Raw genomic sequence first — 16074 nt, forward strand, 5'->3', positions numbered from 1 at the left:
TCCTTGGGCCCAGCTAGGTAGGTGACCTCAGAGAGTCCCTGTGTGTGCCCTTTGCAGGTGTTCTCTGTGGCGCCTCCGTTCGAGGTCAATGGTCTCCCACGAGCTGTGCCTCTGAGCCTGCCCTACCAGGACTTCAAGAAAGACCTCTCTGATTACCGAGAACGGGCTCGGTTGCTCAACAGGGTCCGGAGGGTGGGCTTCTCCCACGTGCTGCTCACCACCCCCCAGGTCCCACTGGCTCCTGTTCAGCCTCAAGCTAACGGGAAGGAGGAAGAAGAAGAGGAGGAGGAAGAAGAGGAGGAGGAAGAGGAGGAGGAGGAAGAGGAAGAGGAAGAAGAGGAGGAGGAGGAGGAAGAGGAGGAAGAGGAGGAAGAGGAGGAGGAGGAGGAGGAAGAGGAGGAGGCAGTGGCTCTAGGGGAGGTGCTGGGGCCTCGCAGTGGCTCCAGCAGTGATGGGAGTGAAAGGAGCACTGATCGGAGCCAAGAGGGTGCCCCATCCACACTCTTGGCAGATGACCAGAAGGAGTCCAGGGGCCGGGCCTCCATGGCCGACGGGGACCTGGAGCCTGAGGAGGGCTCCAAAACGCTGGTGCTCGTCTCCCCTGGCGACATGAAGAAGTCGCCCGTCACTGCCGACCTGGCCCCTGACCCTGACCTGGGCACTCTGGCTGCCCTTACTCCTCAGCAAGAGCGGCCCCAGCCCACTGGCAGCCAGCTGGACGTGTCTGAGCCAGGCACCCTGTCCTCTGTCCTCAAGTCTGAGCCCAAGCCCCCTGGACCTGGGACAGGGCCAGGGGCCGGGGCAGTGACCACAGGGGCAGGAGGAGTGGCAGTCACCTCCTCACCCTTCACCAAAGTTGAGAGGACCTTTGTGCACATTGCAGAGAAAACCCACCTCAACGTTATGTCTTCCGGTGGACAAGCCTCCCGGCCCGAGGAGCTCGGTGCTGGGGGTGAGCTGGGTCTGGAGGCACCCTCTGACGGGAAGGCTGTGGAGGAGGGGGCCTCCGTGCCCCTGGAGAACGGCATCGCCCCGTCAGGGCTGGAGAGCTGTGCTCTGTCTGCCCCTCCCGGGGACACGCCCTCGGAGGTGGCCACAGACTCACTGCCCAATGGCCCAGCCCTTGCCAACGGGCCAGCTCCAGTGTCCCCACTGGAGCCAGGCCCCGAGAAACTGGTCACCATCTCCCCCAGTCGCCATGCCATGCCCGGCTCTCGCCCCAGGAGCCGGATCCCTGTCCTGCTGTCTGAGGAGGACACGGGCTCAGAGCCCTCGGGCTCCCTGTCGGCCAAAGAGCGGTGGGGCAAGAGGGCCCGACCACAGCAGGACCTGGCACGGCTGGTGATGGAGAAGAGGCAGGGCCGCCTGCTGCTGCGGCTGGCCTCCGGGGCCTCGTCCTCCTCCAGTGAGGAGCAGCGCCGGGCCTCGGAGACGCTCTCAGGCACGGGCTCTGAGGAGGACACGCCTGCCTCAGAGCCCGCGGCCCCCAGGAAAGCGGGGCGGGCAGCCACCACGCGGAGCCGCATTCCCCGCCCCATCAGCATCCGCATGCCCACGCCTGCCGCAGCCCAGCAGTCCCCCGGCAGACCCCACGGCGCTGCCCCCGCATCGGACACAGCCATCACCAGCAGGTGAGAAACTGCTGCCAGCCTGAGGTGGGCACATGGTGACCCCAGGAGGCCTCCACCAGCAGGAGCTTCCCCAGAGCCAAGGTCAGGGCCCCGTGAGGATGCAGGATGGACCCTCAGCTACATCTCCTGTTCACCACCTCCCCAACTAAGTGTCCCTTCTGACTCAGGTCCCGGCCCTGTCCCTGGGCTCAGGTGGGTGGCTACAGTGAACATGTCTAGAGGAGGGGGGGCCAGGGAGGCCAAGCTTGGGAAAGGTTCATGGGGGTCACTGGGGCTCACACATAGCCTCTGGTGTGCCCTGAGGCATTTGGAGCCGGAGGATTGAGACCAGAGTAGTTGGGAGAAAACACTATTCATATCAATGTAAACAGCGGTAGGTTGTAGAGTAGAATGTAAAATCCATATGGACATTGAAAGATGAAATAGAACCGTCGAAGAAAGCCGGCAGCAAGCCCTCAGGTAGCAGCCCGGGAGTGTGTGGCCCTAGAGGTCCTGTCCTGGAGGATGCAGCCCCAGCCCTAGCTTATCCACCTGTGCCGGGTCTCCGCAGCCTCAGCCAGCTCGAGGACGCAGGGCTCCAGGGCTCAGTGCTCAGATTCTGAAAATGTCTCTTCTTTTTTGTTTCTTTGCCCTCCTCTTTTCTCTTGCCTTCGGCCCCCTCCCCTCCTCCCGCAGGCTCCAGCTGCAGAAGCCTCCGGGGTCGGCCGCCACCGCTGACCTCCGCCCCAAACAGCCCCCGGGCCGCGGCCCGGGCCCCGGGCGAGCCCCAGCCGGCACCAGGGCCCCCGCCCCGCGCAGTCCCGGCCATCCCAGCGCGTCCCCCCGGAGCCAGTCCCTGTCCCGCAAGGAGAGCTCCTCCCCCTCGCACCAGGCCCGGCCTGCGGGGCCCCCGCCCCGGGGCGCCCCGCAGGCCCGGGCCCAGCCCGATGGCACCCCCTCCCCGGGGGGCCCCAAGAAAGGACCCAGAGGGAAACTCCAGACTCAGCGCGCAGCAACCAAAGGCCGGGCGGGGGTCGCGGAGGGCCGGGCCGGGGCCAGATAATGACGCGCGCGGCTCTCCGCGGGCCCCCCACCCTGACCCCGGCCCCGGCCCCCCACCCGCAGCCGGCCACACTGAAACAGCTCCCAGCACAGCCTTACGCGCCTGACGCGCGCCACCCGCGGCCCCAGCTTCCCGCCCGCACCCGCGAGGACGCGCGCCAGCACTTGCCGCGCGCCCTGCCGGCCCGGCCCGAGGGGCACTCGGCGCCGCGGGGGCAGGGCCCGCCTCCCCGTCCTCCGCCCCCTCTCCGTGACCCCTGCCCTCCCCCTGCCGCTCTTCGGGTGGGGCAGGCTCACCCTCCGCCCCGGGGAAGGCTCAGCCACTTTTTCACCGAGGACTTCACCAATGGGGACGCCCCCCTCACCCGCCAGGCCTCTGCTGCTCTCCGTGCTCCCCCAGGGACCTCTGCTTACACCACCTGCGGCGCCTTTCCCTCCTCCCGGCCTTCTTCTAGCCCAAGTGCACCCACCCCCTCCCCCTTTGAGAAAGGCAGCCTCAGATTTCGGAAGTGGAAGTTCCAGGCTCCTTCCCGCCCGGGGGCCAACCCCACAATCTCCTGGGAGCCAGTGGTGGTCCAAAAGGCCTCTTCTCAGCTACCAGGCTGGGGGCGGGGATGTGTGTGTGTGTGTGTGTGAGGAGCTGGGACCTAAGGGCCATTGGTCTACTCAGGTGTGAGGAGGCAAGTCTGACCAGCCCCAAAGTCAGCTCCATCCTGGACACCCCTGTGGGGAGCAGTGGGCAAGTAATTGGGGGGCTGCTCTCCTGCACCCCTAGGGTGCAAAGTCCTCCTCCCCATAAATTTGTGTGGGTCCTCAGTGGGAACCATCGAGTATGTGTGGGCTGCCTTCCTGGGCAGGTGTTTCCCAATGGGAAGTTGGAGGGGGCTTTAAAAAAAAGTTTTCAACCCCTCCCTTGGCCTCCTGATCAAGTGCTCAGGACCCCTCACCATCAGGAATTCCTTCTTGCCATCTAACCTCAGTCCTGCCTGCTGCAGGTTCAGCCGACTTCCCTCTCGAGTTCACTGGAGGTGAAGAATGGCTGGTTTTCATCTTCTCTGCACTGGCCCTTTAGAGATTCAGGGATTCAGTTCTGGCCGGGTCACCCTTTCTGTTCTCCTGGGGTGGGGGGAGTGGGCTGGATCAGACCTTCATCTCCCCCATTGGGCAGAGGCAGCAGAAATAGGCAGACAGACAGCTGGCCCCTGGACTCAAGGCAGAAAGGCCCTGCTAACTTCCAGATTGTGTGCTTGTGTGATGGGTCCAGCCTAAGCCCCCTTCTCCCCCAGCTAACCCTTCAGCCTGTCCCCTCTTGTACTAACCCCAACCCATGCAGCTGAGCTGTCCCTGTAGAGGGTGAGGGCTGTGCTGCTCCATGAATGGATATGGGGCTTCCTCCTGGGTCTGGCTCCTGCATAGCTCATCCCACCTCATCATGAGCCTCAACTGCCTACGTCTGGGCCACGCAGCACACTGGCTGCAGAAGGGACAGCCAGCTCTGTCTATCCAGGACAGGTCCCCTGCAGGCCTTCTCCATCCTCAGCAGCCTCAGCCTCTGTCCCCTGGCCTGGTCCCTCTGTTCTTCTCTGGGTCACAGAGAGCAAGGCAACCAGGGGAAGAGGAAGAAAGGCCCCAACATGTCCCAGTGGTCTGGCAGCATCCAACCACCATTGTTCTGAAGGATGCCCGTGAGGAAGTTGGCCCTGAGAGCAGCCTGGTGGTGCCAGCTGAAGCCCCTCTTGGAGAGTCAGCAGGCGTGGGCAGCTGTTTCCACACCAAGGTGGTGGCTTCTCTGCAAACCAGCCCAGGGGGAGGACTCCAGGGTGGACAGCCTTCGAGGTCCATCTCATGCTGACGCAGAAGCTCCCAGAACACTCAGGAAACCTCTCCGGACAGAGCCCTCTTTGTCAACCCGAGACCCTCCCAAGACCTCTACTGCCCTCTGGGTCCAGCAGAGGGGGTGGAAGAGGGTCCACTCCCTCCCACCTAGAGCTTCTCCGAATGACAATCAGCTCGTGCCAGGTGGGGACCAGGGCATGACCCCTGGTGCCCAGGTCCTGGGCCTGCTCCTTGCCACCAACCGAACCGTGAATGTAGGGCCCCCAGCTTCACCCCTGCCCCAGGACCAATAACACCCTGGTTTGGTGTTGGGAGGAAAAGGGGGCAGCCTGAGAAAGCCCCAGGCCCATTCCACTCCCAGCTTCACCCAGCACTGGAGCTGGGCAGAGACGCAAAACCCTGTCTGCTCTTGGGATTCCAGACCTCCCTAGGGCTCCCATCTGACCTCAGGCCTCTGCGTCATTGAATGTCACCGAGGTGGGTGAGGCAGGGAAGGGGTAAGTATGGGAGGGGACTAGGCGACTGACTCTGCTCCTCTCCCCAGGAAGGATCTAGGGCAGAGGAAAACACACCTCCCAGTGTCCCCAACCCCAGCTGTAGCCTCTTCCCCCTCAAGCACCCATCCCCTCCACCACGCCCTACTGGTTCTGAACCCCTTCCCTATATAGGAGTGTCACACCGCCATAACCACCACCACAACCACCCCATCCTCCTAGCACTTCCCCATCGAGACAACCTGTGTCACTGGCTCAGATGCAGATCTGCTTACCCCAGAACATGTGCCCCCTCCCAAGCCACACTGTGCACGAAGCAGGTGCAGGAGAAGGGCTGTGCCCCAGGCACATGGGCTCCCCCTTTCCCAGCCCCTCACAGGGGCCTGGCTCAGTCTTCTCAGCTCCGGGGATCAGCCTTGGTGGGTATGGAGTGGGGGGCAGGGAGGTGCCCTCCCCCTCCCCCAGGGAAGCCACTGAAGAATGTTTACATGCCAAACAGAATGTAACACCCTCCCCACCTCTTCCCAGTCACTGCATGGCCTCTGTCCACCCTGCACCTGTCCACCCCCACCCCCAACACCCTGGAAGCCGCTGTCATGATTAGATCGGGTCTTGGAAGGGAAGTAGCCATCACACCATTAAAAAGCCTGTGGACCTTTCGTTCTGTTGGCCTGGACTTTTCTTCCTTTGGGGAAGAAGGCAAAGCCCAGGTCTGGGGGTGGGCAGGGGAGAAGAGTGCAAGTTGGTGGGCAAGTGGGGATTGACTGTCATAGAGGCAGATTGTCTCTACAGAGATGGAAACTGAAGCTTACAGGACAGATACAGGCTCAAATTGGGTGAAGAGGGCTACCCTCTGTCTCCAACAGCAAAGCCTGCATCCTGTCAGCTTCCCAGGCTGTCTCTCCAAGATCCAGGATACTTGAGTCTAGCTTTATGCCGAGGGAGAGAGGAAGGAGTTTCATTGCCCCAAAGTTAACAGAGACAAGTGTTTGGTAAATCATAAAGCTAAGCAGCTCACAGGCAAAGAGAAACAATGGTCATTATTCTAGCCACATCTACAGAAATTATAAATGAATGTAGCCTATGACCTACCACCTCCGCTTCTAGAAACATAGCCTATAGATAGATGGCCATGTAAACTTGCCAAATTCCATGTGTTCAAAGTTACTCATTGCAGTATTCTGCATGAAACCCCACAAAACCTCAGCTGCGATCTCACACTCAAAATGTCTGGAAATGAGAGCTTTTTTATTAGATTGGCACAAGTTCATCTGGTATCAAGACTTAACAATACCATTTAAAGTCATTATTAATTCCACTTATCATTTATGTTTACAATGGCAATATCGATGTTTTTGATAATGGGGTACTGCCTTAGATCCTATTAGAGTATTTTTTTTTAAAGATTTTATTCATTTATTCATGAGAGACACACACAGAGAGAGAGAGAGGCAGAGACACAGGCAGAGGGAGAAGCAGGCTCCATGCAAGAAGCCCGACGTGGGACTTGATCCCGGATCTCCAGGATCATGCCCTGGGCCTAAGGCAGGCACTAAACTGCTGAGCCACCCAGGGATCCCTATTAGAGTATTCCATAATATATGGAATGATGTTGGAAAGATATTGGTGTTCGAAGCTGACAGCCAAGAAAGAATTCTTGAGATGTTTTTGGTACAAAAAGGTGGTGGTTTTATTAAAGCACAGGGACAGAACCCGTGGGCAGAAGGAGCTGCACCAGGGTCATGAAGAGTGACCCATTATATACTTTCAAATTGGGAGGGGGTTAGGGAGAGCATAAGTCTCTAAAGAATTTTGGAAGCAAGGTTTCCAGGACCTTGAGGGGGCTAGTTGTTGTTAGGAAAAGGTCATTTATTACCATCTAATAAAATCTGAGTCCTGAGACCCTTTAGATGTATATTGGCAGGTCATATGCTTGGGGGATGATTGCCAACATGTATCTGGGGCGGTAGATATAGAGAAAGTTTCCAAAGGAATTGTTTTATGTTAAAGGAGGCTTATAGGATTCTGGTGCCAAGCTAAGATTGCTTTTGCCCTTAGCAAGGTATTAACATTGAGGCAGTAGGGGAATGTCATTCTGCCTTTTTAAGGACTTGTGAGTGGGCTGTAAGTAGAAGGGAAATTTAATTTTTCTTTTGCTTTTGTTTCTAACATTGTGGAATGTGTACTAAGTATAATTATGTAATTATATATATATGTAATTTAAAAAATTTTTTTTTAAAAATCTGAATTCCAAAAGAAATCTAATCCCAATGGTTGGATAAGAGACAGTGTACCTATAAAAGCAAAAGTTCAGGAGCACTGGGCTGGCTCAGTCAGTAGAACATGCAACTTCTGATCTTGGGGTCTTGAGTTCAGGCCTCAATGTTGGGCATGGAGCCTACCTTTTAAAAAGTTCAGAAGGAATCTAAATGCCCACTAATTGGGGCTGACTAGTACCGTATGGCCCCCCATACAATGGGGATCCTATCAGTGGGTACTGTGAGGTTCCAGGGTGAAGGAGGTATATATACTTTGTATACACTTAAGGACTGGTCTCCAAGACTAAGAATACATAAAAGAGCCATGGATATAATGGGCAGCTATTTAGATGAGTGAGAGGTCTCTGGTTGCTTCAGAGAGGAAGGCTGAGGGGGAAGGGAGGCTTTCCTTCAGGACACTTGCTGTACCTTTTGCAGTTTGGACCCTTGTCCACCAAGTGCAAAATTTTCACCAAGGCAACACATAAACAATTTCCATCCCAGGACATGCTCCTGGCTGTGCCTGGGATCAAAGGTAAAAGAGTCATGGCTCTAAGTTCTGCTTTCCCTCTGAGAATACCACAGGTGCAGCTCTGACATCCCAGAGCCTGTGTAACTGTCTTCTGTCCCCATACTTGCCTCCCGGGATCCCCTTTCTTCTGACTTGCATTTCTGGGGGCTCTAGGTCCTAACTGACCAGATTTCAGTGTGGCCTCCACATGCTTTCACCTTCCTTCATGTTTAAAAATGTAAAAAGCAGGGGCGTCTGAATGGTGCAGTCGATTAAGTGGCTGACTCTTGGTTTCCACTCAGGTCATGATCTCAGGGCCCTGATCCTAGGGTCTCGAGCTCAAGCACCAAGCTGGACTCTGCGCTCAGAGGGGAGTCTGCTTAAGACTCTCTCTCTCCCTCTGCCCCTCCTACCCACCCCACCCCACTCTACATGTGCTCTTTCTCAAATAATTAATTTTTTAAAAAGTCAAAAGCAGATCACATTTACAGTATAAAGGCAAATGTTAACAGCATATAAGAGAAAACAAAAGGGATGCCTGGGTGGCTCAGTGATTGAGCATCTGCCTTCAGCTCAGTCATGATCCCAGGGTCCCAGGATCAAGTCCCACATTAGGCTCCCTGCATGGAGCCTGCTTCTCCCTCTGCCTGTGTCTCTGCCTCTCTCTCTCTCTCTCTCTGAATAAATAAATAAATCTTAAAAAACAAACAAACAAACAAACAAAAAAGACCTGGGCCAGAGGCAGGGGTCCTGGTCCTCTCTTCCACTGGGCTGCTGTGCCACTGTGTGCCCCCAGCAAGCACTCCCTCCCCACCCCCATTTCCTTAGTTGTTCAAAGTGAGAGCTAGTTTAAATTAGTGGCTTTCAAACTTTTTTTTAGGTTAACAAGTCTATTTGCTTAGACATCTGGGGCCCTTGGAAAAAAAAAATTTGACAATCTCCCAGCTCTGCCAATTCAGAGTTTGGAGAAGCAGATCAGAATAAACCTGATATTGCCAGTCTCTGCTGTGCTTTTGTGGCAGAGGCCATGAATGAGAATTCAATGTGAAGGTCAGACAAACCCTGAGTCTTAGGCATTGCAGCTACCTATGGCAGGACCTTGGCAAAACCTCTTTCCCTACTCACCAATCCCCCAAGGGGAAGCTCTGAAAATAGGGGCAGGGGGCCGGCAGGAGGGACTATGTGCATGAAAAATGGGATAGTGATGGGTCTGGGATCCCCCAGATTGACCAGTCTGCCCAGTACTGCTCCAGGTGTGTCTCAGGGCAGGGCATAAGCTTCAGGTGGGCGCCTAGGGGTATACAGAAGCTTTGTGCCTGAGCAGAAAGAACTCTTCACCTGGTAAGGACCTGGCCCTCAGTCTTATTTTTTTTCTCTTTTTTTTTAAAGATTTATTTGCGATAGAGCAACTGAGGGGAGGGGTAGAGGGAGAGAAGCAGACTCCCTGCTGTTATGACCCATGAGATCAGGACCTAAGCCAAAATTATCAGTTGGATGCTTAACCAACTGAGCTACCCAGGAGCCCCCGGCCCTCAGCCTTGAATCCTGAGGGCCCAGCCAATCTGTGGCTTCATTAGGAAAGGCTGACCTAAATCTTAATAAGACAAAGGGCATGCCAGGAAGAGTTGTCTCATGCCCCAGAGGGCTCCTCCTCTTAGGGACTCCTGGAGCTTTGTTGATCAAGGGGCTAGGGGAGCACTTCCTGCACACCCAGCTACCCCATCATGGCAACCCAAGGCTACCCCACTTGATCTCTGAGCACTGTATCTAAGTCCCAGAGCCACAGAGTCATGACCTCTGAATAGATGGCAGCCCTATCCCCAGGCTCTGAGCCAAACAGGCAGGGATCCCTGAAGACCTGATGGCCAGGAAGGGCCCAGTCCTGGCTTAGTTAAGCCTGAGGGCTGGATTCTGACTGCAGGCTCTCTGCTCCTCAGTTAACTGCTCCTACCTCCAGAGTCCAAGGGTCCAAGCAATGGATCGGCTGTGCTGCATTGAGCACTACAGAGGAAACCGACACTGAGAATTGTTGGTGGGTGGGTGGCATGAGATTCGAGGAGCTACTGGACCAGGTGGACGGCTTTGGGCCCTTCCAAGTGTGGAACGTGGCCCTGATGGCCTTGCCCCGAGTGCTGCTGCCCATGCACTTCCTCCTGCCTATCTTCCTGGCTGCTGTACCTGCCCACCACTGTGCCCTGCCTGGTGCCCCTGTCAACTTCAGCCACCAGGACGCATGGCCCACCTGCCCTAGGAGCCTGATGGCACCCTCAGCTCCTGCCTCTGCTTCACCCACTCCCAGGCCCTCCCCAACACCATGTTTGGGGGAGTGGGTTAGAGCCCTGGGCAGCTGGAGGGTGAGCCTTCCACAGGGCCCTGCCCTCAGGTCTAGGAGTATGACCGCTTGGAGTTCTCCACCATTGCAACTGAGGTGCCCGAAGTGGGGAGGCTGGGGGACACGTGAGTGGGATGAGCCTGCCACTGCCTTGGGTGATTACTATGTGGGCATTAGACACATATTACCTTAGTTTCCCAAGTCTCAGTTTACCTATCTGTAGATGAGATCTATGAATTTTTTTTTTTTTTTTATGATAGTCACAGAGAGAGAGAGAGGCAGAGACACAGGCAGAGGGAGAAGCAGGCTCCATGCACCGGGAGCCCGACGTGGGATTCGATCCCGAGTCTCCAGGATCGCGCCCTGGGCCAAAGGCAGGCGCCAAACCACTGCGCCACCCAGGGATCCCGAGATCTATGAATTTAAAGCACTGAGCCTAGTTCCTGGCTTGTATTAAGGAGCCCATACATGGGAGCTGCTATTATCAATTGGGAGGTGATTAAGGCAGATAAGGGCCAAGACAGTTCCAGGGAGCCGGGGAGAGAGTAGTGAAGGGTGCTTCTACAGTAGTAGTAGGAGAAACAATATAGGTCTCCTTCTTTCTCTTCTTTTTGGCCCTAGGTCTGGGATTTATATAATCCATCTAGAAGTGAATGCAGATGGGGGCAGAATCTGGAGAGGAGCAGACCCATTATCAAAGTCAAGGAAGAAGCTGAAGCTGCAGGTTTGGGGAGGGGCAAAGTGTCTTACCCAAGTTGGGATGAATAGATGAGGGTCTGACATGGAGGTACCAGGATGGGACCGTTGACTTCAGAAGGCCCCAGAGTCTGCAGAGGAATGGTTGGTGCTAGCTGGAAAGGGCCTGTGCTGATGGGAGGCCCCTCTCTGTTTATTCCTGCAGTGGGACCTCGTGTGCGAGCAGAAAGACCTGAACAGAGCCACTTCCACTTTTTTTTTTTTGCTTGTGTGCTGGTGGGGGCCGTGGCCTTTGGATACCTGTCTGATGGGTGGGGTGCAGTGGGGGTGCCAACAAGGGAGAGGGATGGGGAACCCTCTCCCACTAGTTGGGTTCTGGGCTTCATCTACCTCTGTCGTGGGACTCCCTTCTATAGGGAGCTGACCCTGCATGACCCCTGTACAGGTTTGGGCAGCACTGTCTGTTGCTGGTGGCCTACGTGAGTTCCCTGGTGCTAGGCCTGGCATCTACAGCCTTGGTCAGCTACATCATGTTTGTCATCACCTGCAGCGTCACTGGCATGGCTCTGGCTGGCTTCACCATCATCGTGATGCTACTGGGTGAGACAGGTAAAGGACGGGCAGGGCCTAGAAGCCTGGAAGCAGGCAGTTGTCAGGGGTGAGACTGAACCCATCTGGTCCTTGCTAACTATCTCTGGCCCCTGCCCTGAGCCCAGAAATGGAATGGCTGGACGTGGGACACCGCACTGAGGCAGGTGTCCTGGACAGCATCTTCTGGACAAGGGATGTGATGCGTGATGCTGTTGGCACTGGTCAGGTACCTGATACGGGACTGGTAGATGGAGGGAGCCAGACACAGAATTAATCAGAGGCTGAGGTTTGAATACAGAAATGTCCTCATATTTGAGAGATGAAAAGAAAGTCAGTGACTGAGAAATGGGAAAAGAGAGAGTGAACGACCAAAGAAGATGACATTGGACATGAGAAGCAGAGAAATAGAGAACATAGAAACAGTAGGGAGACAAAGACAGAATCAGACAGAGAGGGAGGGGCAGCCCGGGTGGTTCAGTGGTTTAGCGCTTCCTTCAGCCCAGGGCCTGATCCTGGAGACCCGGGGTGGAGTCCCACGTCGGGCTTCCTGCATGGAGCCTGCTTCTCCCTCTTCCTGTGTCTCTGGCCTCTCTCTCTCTCTCTCTCTCTCTCTCTCTGTGTGTGTGTGTGTCTCTCTCTGTATCTCTTATTAATAAATAAATAAAACCTTAAAAAAAAAAAAAGATAGGGAAAGTGACAGAGACCAGGACTGAAAGGTGGATTCAGAGGGATGGAGATGGTCGAAGGAATGACAAGAGAGACAAGGACGGAGAGGCAGGACTAGCATTGGGGTAGGGAGCCCAAGCAAGAGGGTAGGAAGCCAAGCAGGGTAGGCATTTTATTGCTTCCCAAAAATAAACTGACTTTTGATGCCCCTTGGGGATTTCTGTATGTATGTCTCTCCTTCATCCGATGCCCCCATCACCTGTGGGAGAGGTGGGTGGCTGATGCTGGGGCCTGAGGTATTGGGAATGATACCAATCTGGTTGAATAGAGAAGGCAATCCTAGGCTGTGGTGAACCTAGGCCTGGGCAAGGATGTGTAGGAGGTGACTTTTAAGTTGGGGCTTAAAGGAAAAAAAAATTCAAAAAAAAAAAAAAGTTGGGGCTTAAAGGATGAATAAAGGTTCATCAGGTGAGGGTTTGGGAAGGAAAGCACATTCCATGTTGAGGGATTGCATGAGCAAGAGCCTGGAGGCTGATAGGCTGTGGAATGCCCAAGAGAGGGATGTGGCTGTTGGGCTCTGCCTGACGGGCCTCCTGTTGTCCCCCAGGTGGGTGCCAGAGTCTGCACACTGGCTTCTGACCCAGGGCCATGTGGAGGAGGCCCACAGGTACCTGCTCCACTGTTCCAGGCTGAATGGGTGGCCCATGGGTGAGGACAGCCTGAGCCAGGAGGTGAGGATGAATGTATGTGAGTGCATGCAAGTGCATGTGTGTGTGGGGGGGTGCGTGTGTGTATGCATGTGAGTGTGTGTGGCCTATGTCAAGCACCCTCTTCCTAGGACCCACTGTGTGTGTAGGAAAAGCTCCTGGTCCCCAGTAGAGTTATGAACTCTTCAGGATGTCCTATCTGGCTTTGGTGGGTCACATCCTTAACTCAGGGCCCACCCTACTCAGTTTGCAAGTGCATCCCTAACCCCTGCTGTTGAAGGAGTGGAGTAGAGACCCAGAGAGATCAGTGTGCCTAGCTAAGGCCCACAGTCAACTCTGATGTCACAAACTCTCCTTCTATCCCACCAGACCCTGAGCAAAGTAGTTACTTGAGAGCGAGTGGTACAAAGACTGTTGTACCTAGACTTGTTCCGGACCCCACGGCTCCATCACATCTCACTATGCTGTATAGTGATGTGGTGAGGAGCGGGGCTGGCCTGGGCTTGGTGGGGTGAATACTGGGGAGACAGAGGGGCAGACTTCAGGATGGTGCTGAGTGTGAGAGGAGGAGAGACAAGTGAACTCTAACTGTATAGGGCAGGACCACCAGCCTTTAGGGGCATGGGATTCTGGAAGGTCACAAGATGGAATGGGCATCAGAAGCAGGGCTCAGATTCAGGCTCTGCTTTCTTACTGTGAGACTTTGGATAGGTCACTTAATATTGAGCCCCAGAAAAAAAATTAAAAAAAAATATTGAGCCCCAGAGCCTCTTTTGGAAAATAGTGTTGCTGTGAAGATTAGGTAAAGATGCTTTGGCCATTGGCACGTGCTGCACAGGGGGGTGGGGGTGGTTATGGGGACAGGGAAGATTGTGGGCAATGGGCTCTGGAGGTGGGTGAGGTGGTCCCCCTAAAAGGTCAAAGCTAAGAAGAGAGGACAAGGAGTGGGGGGTGAAAAGGAGGGACCCTGAGTGGCACTGAGACCCCCTTCAGGTTTGGAGTGAATTTCTTCTATTATGGCCTGAGCCTGGATGTGTCAAGGCTGGGGCTGGATGTGTACCAAATGCAGCTGCTGTTCGGGGCTGTGGAGGTCCCCTCCAAGCTGTTGGTCGACCTGTTGGTGCGCCATGTGGGACACTGTCTAGTGCAAGCAGGAATGCTGCAGGGCACCGCCCTTGCTTTGGGCAGTAGTCTACTGGTGACCACTGGGAGCCCCACTCAGAGGCCCCGCCTCCTGGCCAAGAGCACAGCCCCTCCATCCCCTACTCAAAGCCCTCCACTAGGGGAACCTCCCATTCTGGGAGTTCTGGGTCTCGCACAAGGCCTGCTCACCACCTGAACCCCTTTTTTCCTCCAGAGATGTGGGCCTGGTGCACCACTTTGGTGGTGATATGGAAAAGTTTTTCTGAAGCTGCCTTCACCACTGCCTACCTGTTCACGTCGGAGTTGTACCCTACTGTGCTCAGGTGAGGGGAGCCTACGTCCCAGGCAATCCACCTGGGGGAGGGCTTGTAGTCACATCTTTTTACTAACACCCTACACACACACTGAAGCCCCGTTCCTCCCACCCATTCCTTACACACCTCGAATACAGAGCAAATCAGAGCCATCTGTGCTTAAGTCTGGGACAAGGAAGAGCATTTTATCTTTACTAAGTGACCCTGAGCAAGGTCACTCTTTTCTGGACCTCTTTTAATACAAAAAGCACCATCCGCCCTTTCCTTCCCATTCACCAAAGCCCAGGGGTTGTTTCTGGACTTAAGGCCTGGGGCTTCTAGAGATTTTATTCATTTTAGTAAGAGAGAGAGGGAGCGCGCGTGTGCGCGCAAGAGAGCCTGAGTACTCGAGTGGGGAGAGGGGCAGATGGGGAGGGAGAGGGAAGGGGAGAAAATCTCAAGCAGACTCCCACAGAGCTGAGGTGGGGCTTCATCCCACCACTCCCAGATCATGACCTGAGACAAAATCCAGTGGCCACACTCAACAGACTTAGCCACCCAGGCGCTTCCTGGTGCCCTTTCAGCTAGCTATTGGCAGGTGTGGAGAAGACTTGTAGGCAGGTGGGTGTGTTTAGAAAGCCTTGCTCCTCCTCTACCAACACAGCAGGGTCCTAGGAGCTGCTGGCCCTCCTCCTTCCACATTACCCTTTCCCCAGCCCCCTTCTGATATTTCTTTTCCTTCAGCAATACCTGATTGGTACTGTCAGAATGGGGGTCCCCTCCTCTGGTGAATGCTGGCTTGGGGGGTCGCTGGACAGATGAAAGGACAACCTGAAAGAAGTCATCTGGGGAGCAAAGGGTACCAGGACTTGCCATCCCAGGATGGGAGCCCTGTGAGGCATGACCCTAAGTAGATGTGAACATCTACTCCCCCCCATCCTCTCTCTGAACAGACAGGGATGGGGCTGACTGCACTGGTATGCCAGCTGTGGGGCTCTTTGGCCCCATTGGTGGCCTTAGTAGATGGGAGTATGGCTGTCACTGCCCAAGCTCACTTATGGGGGGATTGCCCTGCTGGCTTGCCTGCACTGCCCTCCTGCTACCAGAGACGAAGCAAGTACAGCTGCCAGAGACCATCCAGGACGTGGAGAGGAGGTATGTGCACAGAACTGCTTGTGTCTGTGTGAGCACGTGCATGTGAAAATGAATGCTCAAGTACCTGTTGCCTTAGGTAGGATTTAGAGATGTGTTTGCACATCGTGTATCTGGTGCTTATGTGCACATGTGCATGGGTGTATGACTGAGGTAGGTAAACTGCATGTGTAAAAGTATACATGAGTCCATGTGTGTGTGTACGTGGATATCCAAGGTTGTCCAGGAAGAGGTGGATGTGTGCACACTCAGGTATGCCTATAAATCAGAGATGTATACAAGCATGTGTGGGAGTCACTCATGGGAGTACATGTTTGTACACCAGCAATTGGGAAGAGGTGTAGGCCAGCCCTGTTAGGGCGGCCCGGGTGGTAGGACCATGAGCTAAAATCCACCATTTCTCAGGAATCCTTCCTCCCTAGTGCCCTGTCCAGCCTTCAGAAGGAAGAGATGCCCATGAAGCAGGTCCAGGATTGAGTGGTATCAGGGATTCCACAGAAGTTCTGCAGCAGGGGCTGGAAGACCAAAATGGCAGGCCCTGTGCCTGGGGCTAGGGGCATCAAGCCTTATCCCCAGGGCTGGGGTTGCCACCAATGCCCTCTCTCTGTGCTTATTCAGCCTTGACTATCTGGTCTCCAGCAACTAGGTGATTTCCTAGAATGCAGTGGGCTGCTGAATAATTCTGGTACCCTTTTCATGGTTGGGAAAATTCTGTAAATGAAG

General features: G+C 55.0%; 2 protein-coding genes across 2 annotated transcripts in view; both read left to right on the forward strand.

Moving 5' to 3' along the window:
* The window catches only part of TTBK1 (tau tubulin kinase 1), a 39276-nt gene extending 36603 nt beyond the window's left edge, over nucleotides 1-2673 (forward strand). Inside the window, exons 14-15 of the mRNA XM_055330388.1 lie at nucleotides 58-1631; nucleotides 2307-2673. Coding sequence (XP_055186363.1) covers nucleotides 58-1631; nucleotides 2307-2673 — 1941 coding nt within the window. The remainder of the gene's footprint in view (nucleotides 1-57; nucleotides 1632-2306) is intronic.
* Nucleotides 2674-9816: 7143 nt separating this feature from the next.
* Nucleotides 9817-15828, forward strand: SLC22A7 (solute carrier family 22 member 7). The gene is given in 16 exon segments (XM_055330815.1): nucleotides 9817-10006; nucleotides 10009-10199; nucleotides 11005-11052; nucleotides 11055-11110; nucleotides 11245-11399; nucleotides 11516-11586; nucleotides 11588-11634; nucleotides 12595-12787; nucleotides 13133-13242; nucleotides 13757-13974; nucleotides 14121-14229; nucleotides 14817-14820; nucleotides 15153-15224; nucleotides 15226-15279; nucleotides 15281-15354; nucleotides 15774-15828. Coding segments are annotated over 16 exon segments (1647 nt in total).
* The last annotated feature ends 246 nt before the right edge of the window (nucleotides 15829-16074 follow it).

Source organism: Nyctereutes procyonoides, unplaced genomic scaffold (assembly GCF_905146905.1).
Source record: "Nyctereutes procyonoides isolate TBG_1078 unplaced genomic scaffold, NYPRO_anot_genome, whole genome shotgun sequence".
Taxonomy (NCBI): Eukaryota; Metazoa; Chordata; class Mammalia; order Carnivora; family Canidae; genus Nyctereutes; species Nyctereutes procyonoides.